The sequence below is a fragment of the Eubalaena glacialis genome, chromosome 7, assembly GCF_028564815.1.
Source record: "Eubalaena glacialis isolate mEubGla1 chromosome 7, mEubGla1.1.hap2.+ XY, whole genome shotgun sequence".
Lineage (NCBI taxonomy): Eukaryota > Metazoa > Chordata > Mammalia > Artiodactyla > Balaenidae > Eubalaena > Eubalaena glacialis.
The window spans coordinates 72,326,450-72,345,580 of NC_083722.1; the positions used below are offsets into that span (position 1 = coordinate 72,326,450).

At 46.7% G+C, this 19,131-nt stretch overlaps 1 protein-coding gene across 1 annotated transcript in view; it reads left to right on the plus strand.

Annotated features, from left to right (window-relative positions):
• Window positions 1–9,995: 9,995 nt before the first annotated feature.
• Window positions 9,996–19,131, plus strand: part of PTPN23 (protein tyrosine phosphatase non-receptor type 23) — a 41,372-nt gene continuing 32,236 nt past the window's right edge. The window contains exons 1-2 of the mRNA XM_061196673.1: window positions 9,996–10,157; window positions 18,129–18,203. Of these exons, the coding sequence (XP_061052656.1) occupies window positions 10,074–10,157; window positions 18,129–18,203 (159 nt within the window). The 5' untranslated portion in view covers window positions 9,996–10,073. The remainder of the gene's footprint in view (window positions 10,158–18,128; window positions 18,204–19,131) is intronic.

The following is a 19,131-nucleotide window of genomic DNA, read 5'->3' on the forward strand; positions in this document are numbered from 1 at the left end:
TGCTGCTACTTCCCCACTGGTTCTTGGCCAGTCTCTCTGGGATTCTGTGTACCTCATCTGTAAATCGGAGATAACAATTCTTACCTTGTAAGCGTGGTGAGAGGATTAAAGCTAATGTGGGTGGAGGAAGCTCAGGTGTGGTGGCTTTTATTTAGGGCAGTGATGGCTCAGAGATGCAGCTGAGACCATTAGGAAGCACAGAGCTCTTACCCCTCCAGGCTGTGACCGGGAGACCTGATTTTGCAGATGAGGAGACTCAGGCACTGGGATGTTACGAACTGGGCCCCGACCCAGAGCTGGTAAGTGGAGGTTCTGGGATTCCAGCCCAAGGTAGCGTCATCCATCGTGCTGCTCTGCCTTCAGCGTGGGGGCTGTGTCTGGTCCCCCGGCTGCTGGGAGCTGAGCTGCAGAAGGTGAGGGCAGGATTCCAGGTGTCCAGCAGGAGGTTTCTCCACCCAGCCTGTGACTCGACCCTGGGGCCTGAGGTTGGAGCAGGGTGTGGGTGAGCCTCCGGAGGGTGGCTGGGGGGTGCAGGAGCAGGAAGTGGACACTCCAGGGAAATGTCTTGAAGGAGGCAAGAGATCCCATTCAGGTGAGCATTTCCACTCTGCAATTACCTGCTCAGCCAGCACCCCAGGCATCTGGGGCCCTTGACTTCTCCTGAATGACCCCACGGCTCCCACACCTCCTTGAAAAGACAGTTGGAACAAAAAGCTTTCACAAGGTCTGGAGAATGATGAAGAAAGAAGCCTGGTGGGCCCTTGGGCAAGCTCTGCCCTTCTCGGGCCTCGGCTTCCTCCTTGCTGTAATGGGGTGGTCAGGAGGGGGGACACAGATTTCAGAAACCCTTAGCCCCTTGCCCAAGTGGCCTGTGCAAGTCAAGGAGGGTGTGGAGAAAGCGGCTGTGGCCACATTGGTCCCCTGGGGACACACACCTGATGTTCTAGAACCAGCAGTGTGGACACAAGTTGCCCACACTACCCACAGACACAGAGACCTCAGCTGGGAAGACCCTGGCCTCGGAAATTCCCACAAGCTGACCTCAGCCCTGACCCATCAGGTTTGTCACCACCCCACCCCCAACTAGGGGTGCTACCCAGCCTCCAGGCTTTCACCACAAAGGCCAGAACGTCTCAAAGTTCTGCCACATATGGCTGTGCTACTGCTCACTTCCTGGCACCATGCAATCAGGAGGGTGTATTTGGGAAATCTCGAAGGCACCATTTACTCTGGAGGCCCTCCCTATCAAGGCCTGAATGAGGGTGTCTGTCCTAGGCAGGGGAGGAATAAATCCCCCGTTGCTCTCTTTCCGCTCACAGACACTGGGACAGGAGGGCCCCCTTCCCCCAAGAATTAAACCTGGTTCTGAGTAAAAAAAAAAAAAAAACCCATAATTTCAAATCTGCTGGGCTTTTGTGCAGCCATGCTGTCACAACCCTGTGGCCTTGGTGCCATCTGCTGGCCAAGTGACTTGGGAGCTAGGGAGGGGTGCTGGTTTTGTGAATGGGCCTCAGAGATCCCTAACCTTCTTCATATTTGTGAACCTGTCTTGTTGCAGCCTTTTCTAGGGAGAAAGTAAGCAATGCTCCAAGGGTTCCTGGAGGGCCCAGGACCCTCTGGAGGGAGGAGCAGCTGCTTCTTTGCTGCTCCCATAGGAGCCTCTTTCTGAACCAAGGGAGCGGGGGCCACCCCAGAGTTCCCTCCCCAAGCTCCAGGAACATGGATGTTGGCTGAGATGGAAGGGATACAGTGGAATTCTTCCGGCTCTGGCCTCTAGCTGACCAGGTCTGAGACCAGGTGAGTTCCCCTCTTCCCCTTTACTCTTCTCCCCAACTCCCTTCCCCGGCCACACCAGACCTCTCCTCTGACCTTCCCTTAGAGGCTACATGGTGTTTGGGGCAGCCTCTTTCCCCTCTCCATGCCTCAGTTTCCCCACCTGTAATGCAGTGAGTCTGGATTCGCATCCCAGAAGAGTGGCAGCGGGAGAGAGCTCCATGTTTCCTGTTTGGGTGTCTATGACCCTTCTTTCTGGACATGCCTCCTGGTGTTTGTGGGCAGGAGTCTTTCCAGGCTATACAGACAGCCAGCAATGGAATTGCTGGAACACAAAGGACATACAGAGTTGCCGACTGAAAGAAAAAAAAGCACAACCTAAAAGCTGAGAATTATGTTTTATTCAGCAGACTTACTGAGGACTTACGCCTGGGATACAGCCTCTCAGTTCTGAGGGACTGTTCCAAAGAGAAGCCAGAATACATAGGAATTTTTGCTGAGGAAAAAACATGCAGTAGGACATCCAAGGATTACTGCTAGTCACAAAAACACATCTCAAGTTAATGATTTCAGGGCTTCTCTACGTATGGGAAGATGCAAAAGTCTGGGCTTATTGAAATCATTCCTTTGATAGGCACCTTAATTATCCAGGGCCAGTATCCTGTTTTTCTCCATCCTGAATCCCCTCAGGGCACACAGTTGGGGGCTGCAGTGGCTGATGGCTTTATGGCCACAACATCCTTTGTTTACTGAATTGGCAGGTGACATTCTTTGTTCAACCCTAAATAATGCCAGTTTTCCAAAGTGGTGGCACCAATTTACATCCCATGTGCAGAGGATGAGAGTTCCTGTTGCTCCATGTCTTCACCAACACTTATTTTTGACTAATGTATACTCATTCATCCCATGAGTACAAAGTGAACTTTCACTGTGGTTTGGGTTTGCATTTTTCTGGTTACTGATGAGGTTTGACATCTTTCCATACATTTTTGGCTGTTTCTGTAAGTTGCCATACAAGTTGCCGTTTTTCTATTGAGTTGTTTGTCTTTCTTGAGAACTCTTGAGAGTTTTTACATGTTCTAGATGGTAAACTTTTCTTGCTTATGTCTCACAAATATCTTCTCCCAATTTGGTTTTATCTTTCCACTTTCTTTATGTGTTTTTCTTTTAACTTTTTTCTTTTGCCATGATTTTGGACTTACACAGAAAAGTTGCAAAAGTAGTGCAAAGAATTCCTTCATACCCTTTACTCAAATTCCCCAAATGTTAACATTTTACCACATTTGCATCCTCCTGTTTTCCTTTTCTCTCTCACTCCCTCCCTTCTTCTCTCTCTCTTTTTCATATATATATATATATATATATGTTATATTATATTATATATAAAATACACACACACACATATTCTCCCTTCTCCCCTCCCCTCCCCACAAGACACTTGAGAGTAAAGGGTAGGGGCAGAATGATGCCTTTTTATGCCTAAATACTTCAGTGTATATTTCCTAAAAACAAGAACATTCTCTTATATGTAATCATAACCACTGAACAAATCTCAAAATCAGGCAATTAACACTGATACACTACCATTATCTGACGTACAGACCTTATTCAGATTTCATCATTTGTGTTAGTAATGCCCTTTAGAGCAAAAGAAAATCCCATATCATGTGTTATTTTCAGTTGTTGGGTCTCTTTAGTGTCCTTTAGTCTAGAAGAGTATATCATTGTGTTTCATAACATTTTTGGACCGTTCCTCAGCTTATGTTTGTCTAGTGTTTATTCACTATTAAGGTAATTTTTGATGCTGTGTCCTTCTCAGTGCATCATACCAGGAGGTACATGATGTATGTTTATCCCATTGCTGGTGATAGTAAATTTCATCCCTTAGGTTAGGGTGAGGTCTTTCAAGGTTCTCCATATAAAGTTACTATTTTTCCCTTTGTAATAATAAGTATCTGTGGGGAGATACTATGGGACTTTGTAATTATCCTGTTACTTTACTTCTCAACTCCATTAGTTTTACATCCATTGATGGTTTTCCCTGAATTATTAATATCGTGGTTGCTGAATAGTGGTTTTCTAATTTCTTCCTTCCTTGTACATCAAGTAGTTGGCTTTCTACTGTAGAGAAGAGCTTTTGTCCTCTCCCCCAATTATTTATTTAAACCTGTGTAAATTCATGTATTATTTTATTTGATGGGTTATAATCTCTTACTATCCTTATGTTATTTTGATGCTCAAATTGTCTCAGATTTGGCAGGTGAAGCCTCTTAAGCTGGTTCCTGTGTTTTATGATGTCTTTTGCTCAACAGAAGTTCTTTTTTTTTTTTTTTTAATTAATTAATTTATTTATTTATTTTTGGCTGCGTTGGGTCTTCATTTCTGTGCGAGGGCTTTCTCTAGTTGCAGCGAGCGGGGGCCACTCTTCATCGCGGTGCGCGGGCCTCTCACTATCGCGGCCTCTCTTGTTGCGGAGCACAGGCTCCAGACGCGCAGGCTCAGTAGTTGTGGCTCACAGGCCTAGTTGCTCCGCGGCATGTGGGATCTTCCCAAACCAGGGCTCGAACCCGTGTCCGCTGCATTGGCAGGCAGATTCTCAACCACTGTGCTACCAGGGAAGCTCCAGAAGTTCTTAACTCGAGTGAAATTTAATTTATTGATCTTCCTTCACGGCTAGTGCTTTCTATTGCTTGTTTAAGAAATTCTTACCTAGTCAACTTTGTAAAGATATTCTCCTGTATCTACTTTTTAAAAGTTAGGGATATTTGTCTTTCTCATTTCGGTCCTTAATATACCTGGAATTATCTTCTTATGTTAACATTTTTTTTTATTAAACTGTAACATATATACAAAAAATACACAAAAGAGAAGTGTACAGCTTGGTTTATTTACCTCTTACAGGAGTAAGTAAACAAACTCCTATAACTAGCATCTTGATTGATCAACAGACAGAATATTCATAAGATCCCACAAGCTCTTCTTGTGTCCCCCACTTCCAGTCACTTCTCTCCCCCAACCCACAAGGATGACTGCTCTCCTGACTTCAAATACTACTGGAAATATGGTGTGGAGTAGGCTCTCTATCAGTCAGGGTTTTCCAGAAAAACAGAACCAATAGGAGACAGATAGCTGATAGATAGACAGACACATAGACAGACAGAGTTATTTTTAAGGAATTGGCTCAGGTGATTGTGGGGTTTGGCAAGTCCAAAATTTGTAGGACAGGCCAGCAGGTCAGAGACTCAAGCATGAGTTGATATGGCCATCTTGCGGCAGAATTTCTTCTGTTAAGGACACCAGTCATTGGATTAGGGCCCACCCTAATCCAGTATTATCTCATCTTAATTTGATTATATCTGCAAAGACCCTATTTCCAAATAAGGTCACATTCACAGATCCCTAGGGGTTAGGACTTCGACATAGCTTTGGTGGGGGGGGATACAATTCAACCCATAACAGACTCCAATTTAATTTTTTTCCTCTGGATGACCAACTGACCTGCATCATGTATTCACTAGTACCTCCTTTCCTCACTGGCTTGCAATACCACCTCTAGAGTCCATTAAGTGGATGTGGGTTCTGTTTCTGGGTTCTCTGATGGTCTAATGTTGTGTTCTTGAGCAAATACCTACATTGTTCCAATTACTCAGCTTTTTTTCTTTTTATAAATTTATTTATTTATTATTTTTGGCTGCGTTGGGTCTTCATTTCTGGGCGCGGGCTTTCTTTAGTTGTGGCGAGCGGGGGCTACTCTTCGTTGCAGTGCTTGGGCTTCTCATTGCAGTGGCTTCTCTTTGTTGTGGAGCACGGGCTCTAGGCGCACAGGCTTCAGTAGTTGTGGCACGCAGGCTCAGTAGTTGTGGCTTGTGGGCTCTAGAGTGCAGGCTCAGTAGTTGTGGAGCATGGGCTTAGTTGCTCTGCAGCATGTGGGATCTTCCCAGACCAGGGCTCGAACCCGTGTCCCCTGCACTGGCAGGCGGATTCTCAACCACTGCGCCACCAGGGAAGCCCTACTCAGCTTTCTAACAGGACTACACATCTGGTGGAACAGGGCTTCTCATTTTGTTTCTCCTCTTTAAGACTTCTTAGGCCTTTGCTTTTCCGTATAAATTTGAGAAACAGCTTCTCAACTTCCACACACCAAAACATTGGGAACTTGACAGGAATTGCACTGAGCCTATGGATCACCTCTCTTCTCCCAGGAAGCCTTCACTCCTTAGCAACCTCATGAGGCGCTCTGCCCCCTCTGGGTTCACACTCACCCCACCCTATTCTATAGAGGTGATTTGGCCTCTTTGGATGGCCTAAGCCCAACAAACCCCACCCCAATGCTGTCCCTGTGGTATATTTCTTTTTCAAGCCCCCCTCACGTGTTTCCTGTGTGTGTCCATATTCCAGACCCCCTAAAAAGACCCTGAAGGAGGATCTGAGTGGTGTAGTTTTCCTGTCTCCACCCTCCCCTCTCTAGGGCCTAGAATAGTGTCCTGGAATTCCACAACCCCAGTTAAGGGCCCTTCCTCCTAGTCACCACTCCCTTCCACAGTCGATCAATACGGCAGCCAGTAGAACCCTTAAACTTACATCAGATTTATCCTTCCTCCGTTCCAAATCCTCCCATGGTTCCCCAGGTCATCCAAGGAAAAGCCCAAATCCTCATTACACTTTTTGAGAGACCCTACGCCATCTGCAACCCCTACCCATTACCTCTCTCACCCCATTTACTGCTCTTTTCCACGCTCACTCTACCTCAGCCACTCTGGCCTCCTTGCTGTCCTTCAGGCATGGCAGGGACAGTCTCGGCTCAGGGACTTTGCATTTGCTATTCTCCCTTTCTAGAACACTCTTCCCCTAGCTATGCCCCTGACTTGCTCCTTCATGTCCTTCAGATCTTTGCTCAAATAGTATCTTTTCAGTGAAGCCTTCTGTGACCACCCAATATAAAAGATATAAAATTGTAAAAGTCCTCTTTCTCATATTCCCACCCTACTTTCTCCTCATTTTCTTCTTACCATAGCAGTTTCTGCCATCTCATATACTGTATATTTTTTATTGTGTTAATATCTATCTCGCCTCATTAGATTGTAACCTCATGAGGGCAGAGATCTTTCCCTGTTTTATTCAACAGTGCCTAGAACAGCACATAGGGCGCAGTGGGTGTTGAATAAATATTAATTGAATAAATGAACTAGAAGGGAGGAGACCCAGGCCCAGCCTGGACTCTTTATCCACTTGCTGGGAGACTTGAGTGGTCCACTCCCCAATCCAGGCCTCAGTTTCCACATCGGTAAAATGGATCCACATCGATAAAATGAGGGAGGATGTCTGTGTGTCTTTGAGGTCATTCCAGTTCTGACAGGAGGGTTGTCTTGAGAAAGGGGTGAACTGACCTGGCTGCAATGGGGTATTTGCTGCCCCCTTGTGACAGGGCCTACCCTTCCCCAGTACTAGTGAGTCTTAGATTTCCCCAAACTCCCAACTCTGCCCATCTCTGTGAGGAAATATGTGCATAAGGAGGGCACCCCTTAACCCAGAGACATCCTTTCTGCTGTCTCACCTCCACTGACCCATCTTCATTCCATTGCCTCAGCATTCAAGGCCCCCTCACAGGATCTCTTGGTCTTTGATGCCTCTCATGCCAATTGCCCTCATGTCACTGAGACCATATGTTATGGGCTGAATTGTGTCCCCCAAAATTCGTGTGTTGAAGTACCTCAGAGTGTGACTATTTGGAGATGGAGTCTATAAAGAGGTAATTAAGTTAACATGAGGTCATGAGGGTGGGCCCTAATCCAATATGACTGGTGTCCTTATAAGAAGAGATTAGGACAGAGACATTCACAGAAGGAAGACCATGTGAAGACGTGGGCAGAAGACATCCACCCACAAACCAAGAAGCAAGGCCTCAGAATAAACTAACCCTGCTGACACCTTGACCTCAGACTTGTGGTCTTATCCTCAATTCTTCCACCTCTGAGCAGGTGACCCCAAGATTGTCCTCCAGATACGAGCTCTTATAAGATGCTGGTAAATTTTTCTTTTTCCTTAAAAAAATTATCTGTAAGGTCTTGCGTTTTTTAAAAGTATTTATTTATTTTTGGCTGTGCCAGGTCTTCGTTGAGGCATGCAGGATCTTTGTTATGGCATGTGGGATCTTTAGTTGTGGCATGTGGACTTCTTAGTTGCGGCATGCGAACTCTTAGTTGCAGCATGCGGGATCTAGTTGCCTGACCAGGCATCGAACCCGGACCCCCTGCATTGGGAGCGCGGAGTCTTACCCACTGGACCACCAGAGAAGTCCCAGGTCTTGGATTTTTTTTTTTTAAGTTTTTATTGTGGTAAAATATACCTAACATAAAGTTTACCATTTTAGCCATTTTTAAGTGTACAGTTCAGTGGCACTAAGTACATTCACATTGTTGTGCAACCATCACCACCATCCAATCTCCAGAACTTTTTCATCATCCCATCCTGAAACCCTGTACCCATTGAATACTAATTCCCCATTCCCTCCTCCTCCCAGTCCCTGAGCAATCACCATTCTACTTTCTATTTTTACAAATTTGACTACTTTTAGTTAACTGATTTAAGTGGAATCACACAATATTTGCCATTTTGTATCTGGCTTATTTCACTTAGCATCATGTCTTCAAGGTTCATTTATGTTGTGGCATGTACTGGGTTAGCCAAAAAGTTTGTTCGGGTTTTTCCCTAAGATGTTACAGAAAAACCTGAACAAACTTTTTGGCCAACCCAATATCCAAATTTCCTTCCTTTCTAAGGCTGAATAAAATAGTTCAGTGTATGTTATACTACATTTTGTTTATCCATTCATCTGTTGATGGACATTTGGTTTATTTCCACCTTCTGGCTATTGTAAATAATGCTGCTGTGAACATTGGTGTACTTGCATTTTCTTTTGCTCTAACTCCAACTGGCATGAAGGTCCTTGATTGCAAAGGGGACCTGGGCCCTTAATTATGGATGAGCACCCTCTTCTGAGCCCAGATCCCACATCCCGTGGTCTCCTCCACATCTTCTCTTGAACAACATAAGGGCATCTATATCCAGCTTAACAGAAACAGCCCTGAACCTTTGCTCTTCTCTTCCAAACCTGTTCCTCTCTGCATTTTCCCATGTCGGTAAGCAGTCGTGGAGCCACCCAGCTATACCAACTAGAAACTTGGCAATAATCTTTTATATTCTCAACCCCCTACATCCATTCACCCCAAGTTCTGATACTTTTTTCCAAAACATTTCTCAAATCTGCCCACGTTTCATCTCCCTTTGCCCCAACCTGACATCACTTGTCTCCTGCAAGACTACAAAAGGCTCCTCACTGATTTCCTTGCTTCCACTTTTGCCCTATCTAACAAACCATTCTCCATCTTATTTGTTTTTAAAGCTAGGTAATATATACATGAGTTTAAAATCCCTTCTATACAGGTTACCTCTTCAGAGGCAATAACTGTTCTCTTCTCCCTGGTCCCCTTCCAGACAGTCTGAAAGGTACTCCCGTGGCCGTATATATTCATCCCCACCCCCATCTACCCACATTGCTCTAGGCCTCTTTTTTTTTTTTTTTTTCCTCTTTACACACCATCTACGCCTTCTTTTCTCATCATCACAAACGGATGTGCCCGTCTCTTAGGCAGTGCCCGGCCTTACAGGCTGGACCGAGTGTGCCAGTCTCCAACCAGTCACTCCTCTGTTCCAAAGCTCGACACCTGGAATGAAACCCCTTGCTCTCTTCTTAGCCCTGTCTCCCTCTTGGCCTGGAGGCCCCTACCCCAAGGCTCAGTTTTTAAGTCACCTCTTCTCGGCGGCCTGCCGCCACGTTAACTCTACCACCGCACCTGACCCCATCTACCAAGGCCATCGACACTACTTAAGTCTACAAGTTCACAGTTACATTCTTTTACGCCCTTCCCCTGAGTGGGGAGCACCTCGGGCCAGAGCCAATCCAGCAGGTCTACTTCGCCCAGGTGGAAGAAACCAGTTACCACCCTGCCTGGCATTTAAGTGCAGGTAGACTACTACTCCCAGAAACCCTTTCGCCTCGGGCTGGAGATTTGCCCTCTACACACTCCCCGTGGAGGAGGCTGAGCATGCGCAATGGAAGATGAGCCTGCGCGAAAGGCTGTGCGGGCGGGGACCGCATCTCCCAGCAGGCCGTGGGGGCATTCTTTTATCCCAGCGTGACCAGTGACTTCCGGCGTGGAGGGGCGGCGCGGTGCATACAGCTGAACCAGTACCTGGAAAAGCTAGGGGAGCGGCCGAGTGGCCGGCGGGCGGCAGCCGCTATGGAGGCCGTGCCCCGCATGCCCATGATTTGGCTGGACCTGAAAGAGGCCGGTGACTTCCACTTTCAGCCGGCCGTGAAGAAGGTGAGTGCGCCTCCTCCCCGCCCCCCCTTCTCCCGCGTATCTCCGTCGTCCGCCGGCGCGGGACGCCTCCTGCGCGTCCATCATCTCCCCAGGCCCTGTGGCGACGTCGGGTGAGGCTAGGAGGGGCCTCCGCTGGCTTTCCTTAGCCTGGCCCACCCCCATCTCACCCCAACCCACTCCTGCGCGCCCGCAGGCCCCGGGTAGCACCCGCTGTCTCCTCGGCCATCCAAGATTCCCATCCAGGCACCTCACTTGCTCGGTGTGACGCTCTGGACCTCGTTCTGCTCCGCCCCTAATCCACGCCAGGACCGCCCTGTGGGGAGCGGTGGGCGGCCCTCCCTGACCGGCTGGGTGGGAAGGCTATGCCCGGCCCTCGGTGCGCCGTCAGTCCACGACCGGACTGGGACAGACGCGGAGGATGGCTCAGGATGTGTTTTAAGACGGGAGCTCCGTGAGCCACAGGAATGCCTGACCTCTGCGATTGGAGTTTCTCTGACACTTGGTGCCATTCTGTCTGGTCTCCTCAGAAGAAGAACCCTAATCTGGAGACCCTTTGGACCAGAAGATACAGTTCCGTGTCATTTGGGGAAGGGTTACTGCCTTTCACGACTGCCCAGAGGGGATAAACAGTGTTGTAGCTTCCGGAGAGACTTTAGGAGTCATTTGTTGAACCTTCAGTTGGACGGAAGAGACTGGCAGATTTGGCGCTGACGGAGGCAAGGGATCGCTGTGGCGAGATCAGGTGTGGCTGGTACAAAGCGGGGCCAGGTGTGTCGACTGGGCATCAGATGCCCTCTGAGACATCTGCTGCCTTGGGAATGACCACCTGGTAGCATTGGGGGTCAGAGCAGAAGTGAAAAGGAACAACCGGGAGGCTCTTGCAGGTTGACATCCTTGTGGTTTTAGTACCATTCAGTAAGGTGCTTGAGAAAAAAAATAGGACAAAGAAAATAGATTGAGAGGTAGTTTCCGAAGAAGCTCTCCCATTCTCTCTTGACACTGCCACTGCCTCAATTCAGACACTAACAGTTTGTATCCCTTTGAGTCCATCATTTAATCTCTTTGGGCATCTTTTCCCTCATTTGTAAAACCAGAAAATTAGATTAATTGATTTAAAATTCCAAAATTTTGTTACCTCTTTCCCAGAGTTTGGTAACTCCTCTCTTGGAGGCCCAGGGGCTCCCAGGGAGATCATTGCTCAGATAATACCTTGTGGGCTAGGTGTAGGTGACACGAGCATCAGAGGCTAAGTTCAAACAAAAAGATCTCCAAGGAGTTCCTGGGCTAAGATTTTATCCACTGGATTTATCTTCTATCTGCTCTTTTAATTCAATTAGGTGAATTTTTCTAAAACACAACAAAACTTTGTTTTCTAGTTCAACCGTAACCCATTCAGAGTACTCTCTGACCTACCCCAGTTCTTTCAGCATTTTTTCAGGGCTCAGTATGTGCTTGATCTACGTGCTTCTGATACAAGTATCCCAGATTCTGTTCACAGCTACTTGCTGTTCCCTTAACATTCTCTGTATGTTTGCTCTTCTGTGCCTTTGGTTGTGGAATTCCTCCCACCCAGAAGAGCTCACATCTTTGCCCTCTGGGGTGGGGATGGGGCTCTTTTTTTTTAATTTTTTTTTTTTTTTTTGACGTGAACCACTTCTAAAGTCTTTATTGAATTTGTCACAGTATTGCCTGTGCTTCACGTCATGGCCCCCTGGCCCCGAGGCATGCACAATCTCAGCTCCCCGACCAGGGATTGAACCCACCCCCCCTGCATTGGAAGGCTAAGTCTCAACCACTGGACCACCAGGGAAGTCCCGATGGGGCTCTTCTTTAATCTCTATTTATTGGTTCTGTCAGTCTTTCAAGGTCCAGTTTAAGCTCTGTCTCATCCACAAGCCTTCTTTCATCTGGATTAATCTTTCCCTTCTCCGAATTCCTAACTCTTTTTATCCTTTTCCTAGTGACAGTTACGTGCACTGTGTTTTAACCCCGCTGTTCTATTGTAAGTAACCTGAGAGGCATCTCCCTGCTCCTCAGAACCTAGCAGGGTCCCTTTTTCATAGTTGGCATGTAGGAAAATGTTTCTCAGATGACTGACAGTTGAGAGGGAATTAATAGATGGTGACCATAAATTTATGGAAATCCAGTGGATAAAATCTTAGTCCAGGAACTCCTTGGAGATCTTTTTGTTTGAACTTAGCCTCTGATGCTCTTGTCACTTACACCTAGCCCACAAGGTATTATGTGAGCAGTGATCTGCTGGGAGCCCCTGGGCCTCCATGGGAGGAGTTACTCATTAGCCATTTACTAAGGTGGTATCAGATGCTGAGGAAAAATTCATTTCCTAGACATCTGCTCTTTTTCTTTGTTTCCTTATTTTGGGGTTGGGAAAAGATACACCATTTATTTGATAGGTTAAAATTGTTGCATGTTTTACATGAACCCACTGAAAAGGAATAGCAATCTTGTGGGTGGCCAACTCCTTCAGGTACTCTGGAACTGTCTTCCTGCAGAGGAGACTACAGTAGCCACTGCAGCTGGGAACTCTCCCTGACCAGGACTCCTGTCCCCAACCCTGAACCCACGCTTAACCTTCTGCCACTGGTACCCTTGTCCTTTCCTACCCTTGCTCTGACCTGCAGGAACCTTCACCAATGACTTAGAGCTTAGGAGTAGAATTTAATTTGGGTTAGTAGAATGAAAATGGTTCTGTTGAGGTCAATCTGTTGAGCACCATGCGGAGTCCTGAAATACAGATTAATAAGAGACAGTCCTTTTTTTCATGGAATACATAGTTTGGTAGAGGAGATTTAAAAATTAGATTGTGACGTCAGTGGAAGAGTAGAAATATGTGCAGTGTGTACAGAAGTACCAGCCTAAGGAGGGGCCATCAGGGGAGGCTTGCCAAGGAGGTGGGTTTTGAAGAACGAATAGGAGTTTTTCAAGAAGGTAAAGGGTTTCTTTATTTGTGAGAGCTGGGCTTTTGAAAAAAACCTTTCATAATGGTTAGTACTGGTTTTCATTCCTGATGGATATGCCTTCAATTATGGAATAATGTGAAATAAGAGCCAGGAGAACAGCAAGCTGGTTTTGAACGGCAGTGCCAAGTTTTAGGTTGGGATACCTGGACCCACATAATTTTTTAGTGGGGAAATGCTGCTAGCCCTGTACCTTACCTGTGTTTTGGAGCCCAGAGTGCTAACTCATTGGAAACTGATGAAGGATGACTCTGTGCTCTTCATTAGTGAGCTATTTGGCCACACATGTTCATGTTTGAAGTTCTTTCCTCCTGTGGTCCCAAACACCTGCCCTTAACCAACTGCGCTTGAGCTCAGGTCAAGCTCACTTGGACTCAGGTGCTACATCCATCCCTGATTCATTCATTGAACAAATAGTTATTGAGTGACTATTATGTGCCAGCCCTGAGAATTCAGGGCTGTATGTGATGACAAAAATCTCTGCCCTCATGGAGCTTACCTTCTAGTGATCCACATAGTAAACCATCCTCAAGGACAGTTGTACCATAGGTAGCCACCCTACCAACCAAGTGGCTTCTTGGCCTCTCCCCTCTTCCCTCTCTGGCTGGATTGATCTCTCTAAATCTCCACTTTCCCACCAGGTTACTCCAGAGAAACTGTCCGCTGTTCAAGGCCTGCCATCACTTCGCTTCAGCCTGCCTTTCACACTTCAGTCTTACCAGGCCTCTCCCATAGGAACTTTCAGCCTCTTTTCCTGGTCATTGTCCTTGTTCCGGTCCTTACTGGAATTCCTTTCCTCCTGTTCATCACCCAGGTTGAACCGTACTTTCTCGGGGTTCCTTTAGCTGCCGGCAATTGTACCACCCTCCTTCAAATTCAGACAGATCTTACTGCTCCTCTCACTCAGTTGACCTGTGCCACAGAGTGTACACTCTTGTTGCCTCTTCTTACTGTTCATCTTATTCTCATGTAGGTAGAGTCTGGTTTTCAGGTTTGTGGAGTTTTTTTCCCCTTCCAGATTTCTCATGGGGCAGCTCACTCTTGAAAAACTTGTCGCACACATAGATGGGGAAATGAGATGACCAGAAGCCTAAAAGTGCCTGGCTCCTGAGCAGTGAGGAGCACAGGATGTTGCCAGTTGCCTTTGGTGGTGACCTGTCTTATCTCTCATCACAGATTTGGAGTCACTGAGCCGGTCTGCTTGAGCCTATCTGCCCACTCGAGTTTACTGCAGAATGGCTCCAGGTGCAGGTGACCTGGATTGTTCAGTTCATTCTTCTCTGACTTTAATCTCATACATAAAAGCCGTATATCCCTTTCACAGCAGAGTCTTTACTTGGGAAGTAATAAATACTTGTGTGTAGAGAGTGCTTAGGTTGAATGACCTAGTCTAGTTCTAGCACCCTCCAGGGGAGGTAACTTGAGTCGTCCTCACTAGTGTTATCCAGGCAGTTGGAGGGGCCGTTCAGAAGAGATGTGGGAGAGAAGCCTTGAGTCTTATGTAGGGGTTAGACTAGGTGAGGATGAATGCCTTTTCTCATCCCTGATGCTCTTGGCCTGTAATTTGGTCTTAGGCTTGCTGATACCAAGGGGCTGAAGATTTCCCTTGGCAATAATACTTCCTTCTCTGAATAAAATTAATCTCACTTGAACATATATTGTATTAATATATTGTATTAGAACATATATTGTATTAATTAACAACACTGTATGTGGGACTTAATTTTATGTGGAATAGCCCAAGGCATTCCCCATATTTGAGTCAATCTGCAAGTGAAGAAAAAAAGAAATGTAATGTGCATGGTGAATGAATACAATGCCAACAGGTGTGATGCCTTTTATTGCCTTTTCTTCTTGGGTTATTGCTTTAATTAGCACCATGAAATTCCAAGGTGTTATATCAAATTAAGAGCAGAAGCTAAACATCCCCATCATCCAGGAAAAAAAAAGAGCATACACAGAAGAATGAGACCATGATAGTACCAGAGAAGGTGACACAAAAGGAATATCCCTGGGTCAAGAATCAGGAAGTTTGACCCGGAGTGCTAGCACTGCGATTGCTCATCTCTGCAAAAGAATGGCAGGACCCAGGATAGATGTTTCCAGTGATCTCTATTTACCTACAGAATTCAGGGCCATTTGTTGCTCGGTAAAAGAGCAGAGTACCATCATGGAAATAGTATAGACGTTGGAATCAGACAGACCTTGCCTTAGGTCCCACCTTTTCAACTTAATAGTTGGTGACTTTCAGCTGCTACAAGTGATTACATCACTAACCTGGGCCTCATTTTTCTCACCTGTAACATGGACTAATAATATACCTTATAAGCTTGTGGGAATCAAGAGTTAATGCATGTGAGTCCCTAGTACAGGTCTTGGCATATTGTAAACAATATTTTCAACTTAGCATCCTCTTTCTCTGTTTAGTGAATAGCTCAAGTCCTATGACAGCTCTGTGAGTTAGACATAGCAGGTAATTTTTTAAAAATTTTATTTATTTATTTTTGACTGCATTGGGTCTTCGTTGCTATGCACGGTCTTTCTCTAGTTGCGGCAAGTGGGGGCTACTCTTCGTTGCGGTGCGCGGGCTTCTCATTGCGGTGGCTTCTCTTGTTGCGGAGCGCGGGCTCTAGGTGTGTGGGCCTCAGTAGTTGTGGCGCATGGGCTCAGTAGTTGTGGCTCTAGAGCGCAGGCTCAGTAGTTGTGGCGCATGGGCTTAGTTGCTCCGTGGCATGTGGCATCTTCCCGGACCAGGGATCGAACCCGTGTCCTCTGCATTGGCAGGTGGATTCTTAACCACTGAGCCACCAGGGAAGCCTCATAGCAGATAATATTAACTCCATTTTACAGATGAAAAACCAAGCCCAGATCTCAAAGCAACCCAGGGGCACAGCCAGGACTTACTCAGTCTTGGTATTTCTCTCTGGAAGTGGTCTTTTCATTCTGCTTTATTGTTTTCACTTATAACTCCTTCCTCACCTTTTTTCCCCCTGCCTTGGCTCTGAACCCTGGACATGCTTTCAACATAAAACTGTTCATAGGTCTCATTGTTCCCTCAGAAAAGGATTCCCAGCTACTCCAAAGCCTGGCTGGGCTCTGGAGGTTCCCTGATCCTCCCAACCCCAACCGGCTGTTAGTTGTGTAGGTGCACTGGGGTCCTGTCAGTGCCTTCTAGTATCTTACTCTTGATCTGGGGTGCCAAGGCCCAGGCTCTACCTGCCACTGGGCCTCCCTTCTCAGACTCTGCCGTGACCTTCAAATCCTGACCAGACCTTGTTCCTAGCTGTGCAGAGGTGTGAGCTATAGAGAGACTGACTGAGAGATGGTCTCTGTCCTTTACTCTAGAACCTTCAGCCGCCTCTTTCCTCTGTTCAGTAGGGGGAGTGATCAAGCCATGGAGGATTTTATCAGAATTTAAACAATAACCTGTCTGCTCCACTGACTCACTGTGTGGCTGGAGATTCATTTTCGCTTCCCATTTTTTGTTTTATGAGAACCATGTTTAAAAAATAGAAATGGATTGGTCTGTTGTGTGGTTAAGAATATGGGCTCTGGAGCCCAAATGCCTGGATTTCAGTCACTGCCACATCAGTTATTGGTGCTGTGTGACCTCGGCAAATGCCTTAACTTCTGTGCCTCAGTTTCCTCATTTCCTCATCTGTAAAATGGTGACGATGATGATGTCTACTTCTTTGGGTTGTTGTTAGGATTGAGTGACTTATTAGGCACTTGGCACAGTGTCTGGCCTGTGGGTAGGAGCTCAGTAAGTGTTTGCTGCTGACCTTGGAGGAGGAATGAGACAGGTAGAAGGTTTCCTCTAGGGGCAGTTTGCTGGGAGCGGCGGCAGCATCTCTCTCCCCTTTACCATTGTGTGACTACAGGGACAGATGTTCTCAGCGATGTCAGGTGAAGCCTTGTTTCTAGGACTCTCAGATATCCCTCCAATCCCTTCGGCCTCTGTCCTACGGGACCTCCTGCAACAGGAGTAGTGCCAGCTGCCTTAGTCTGTTGATCTTAGGTGAACAAGGGGCCCTTTGGTCCAGGCCATGCCTCCAGGCTGGTGAGTGTGCTCCCTGTGCAGGAGGTGGTGAGTGCTGTTGTGGGCAGGCATGCCAGCCCCTTCTCTGATGTGGGCCCCCTCCCCTCCCCTCCCCTCCCCTCCCCTCCCCTCCCCTCCCCTCCCCTCCCCTGCCCTCCCCTCCCCTCCCCTGCCCTCCCCTCCCCTCCCCTGCCCTCCCCTCCCCTCCCCTCCCCTCCCCTGCCCTCCCCTCCCCTCCCCTCCCCTGCCCTGCCCTCCCCTGCCCTCCCCTGCCCTCCCCTCCCCTGCCCTCCCCTCCCCTGCCCTCCCCTCCCCTGCCCTCCCCTCCCCTCCCCTCCCCTGCCCTCCCCTCCCCTCCCCTCCCCCTGTCTGGGTCATTCCCATCACACATCCACAGGCCTTTCCTCATCAATGAGGTCACTTACTTTTGTGGTGCCCTTTCCGCAGGAAGGCGGGCTGGTGAAGAAGGCTTTGTGCTCCCACTCTTCTTTGGTTCTTCTTCCTACTACATTTGCTGTTGGGTCAGGATTATGATTGTGACCCCAGGACACACCAGGGACCTGTACTTGAGGGAGGCTTGAATTTGTGGCCCATTTTGGGATGCTCAGTAGGATCCCATTTCAGCCAGCTGAGTTCCCCAGCTTCCTGAGCTGGCAGAGTCCTGGGCTTCATAGAGAGGGCTGCAGCACGATGAGGGCCAGCCAGTGTGTTCCAGTCAGGTTGTCCAGTCTTCTTTCCCATTTTGTTCAATGGAGGAAGCTCCCGCAGTCAGCATCTTGGTGCTGTCCCGTTATTGAGGTCGAGTTTCTAGCGGCCCAGGAGATGAGCTCGTGGTTGTGGGTCTGGACTCCATCCTGAGCCCTGACTGGTGATTGCCGAGGACTCAGAGGGCAGGAGCGGGAGCAGTGGGGTATGCTCTATCCCTGGTTTACAGTCTTCTCTCTCTCTCCCTAGTTTGTCCAGAAGAATTATGGAGAGAATCCAGAAGCCTACAATGAGGAACTGAAGAAGCTGGAGTTGCTCAGACAGGTAGGAGGATAGTGTTTTTATGCAGGTGTGAACAGAATTGGTTTGATAGGGAAGTAAAGAAACCACCTAGAACTGTCTTCTTATTTTAATTCAGTATTTTTTCCTCTGTAAAAGCAGCAAAATTAATGATAGAAAAATTTGAAAATACTAAAATCAAAAAGCAAAAGAAAAATCCCTTTTCACAATTTTTTTTGTGTGTGTGTATATATATATATTTTTTAATGTTATTTATATATACTATATAAAACCACAGTAGGACCATGTACCACCTATACTGCCTATGTAGCCTGCCTTTTTCACTTAACATACTGTGGATATGTTTCTGTATCAGTGAGCATACAACAGTGGTATTTTTTTTTTCTTGGTTTATCTAATAATTTTTCTTTAAGTTTTACTTTATATTGGAGTATAGTTGATTTACAATGTTGTGTTAGTTTCAGGTGTACAGTAAAGTAATTCAATTATACATATACAGGTATCTGTTCTTTTTCAAATTCTTTTCCCATTTAGGTTATTACACAATACTGAGTAGAGTTCCCTGTGCTATACAGTAGGTCCTTGTTGATTATCTATTTTAAATATAATAGTGTGTATATGTCAATCCCAAACTCCCAATTTATCCTTCCTCCGCCACCTTTCCCCTTTGGTAACCGTAAGTTTGTTTTATAAGTCTGTGAGTTTTTTTCTGTTTTGTAGATAAGTTCATTTGTATCATTTTTTTAAGATTCCACATAGAAGTGATAGCATATGATATTTGTCTCTGTCTGACTTACTTCACTTAGTGTGATAATCTCCTGGTTCATCCATGTTGCTGCAAATGACATTATTTCATTCTTTTTTAACGGCTGAGTAATATTTCACTGTATATATGTAGCACATTTTTAAAAAAAAATTATTTATTTTTGGCTGTATTGGGTCTTCGTTGCTG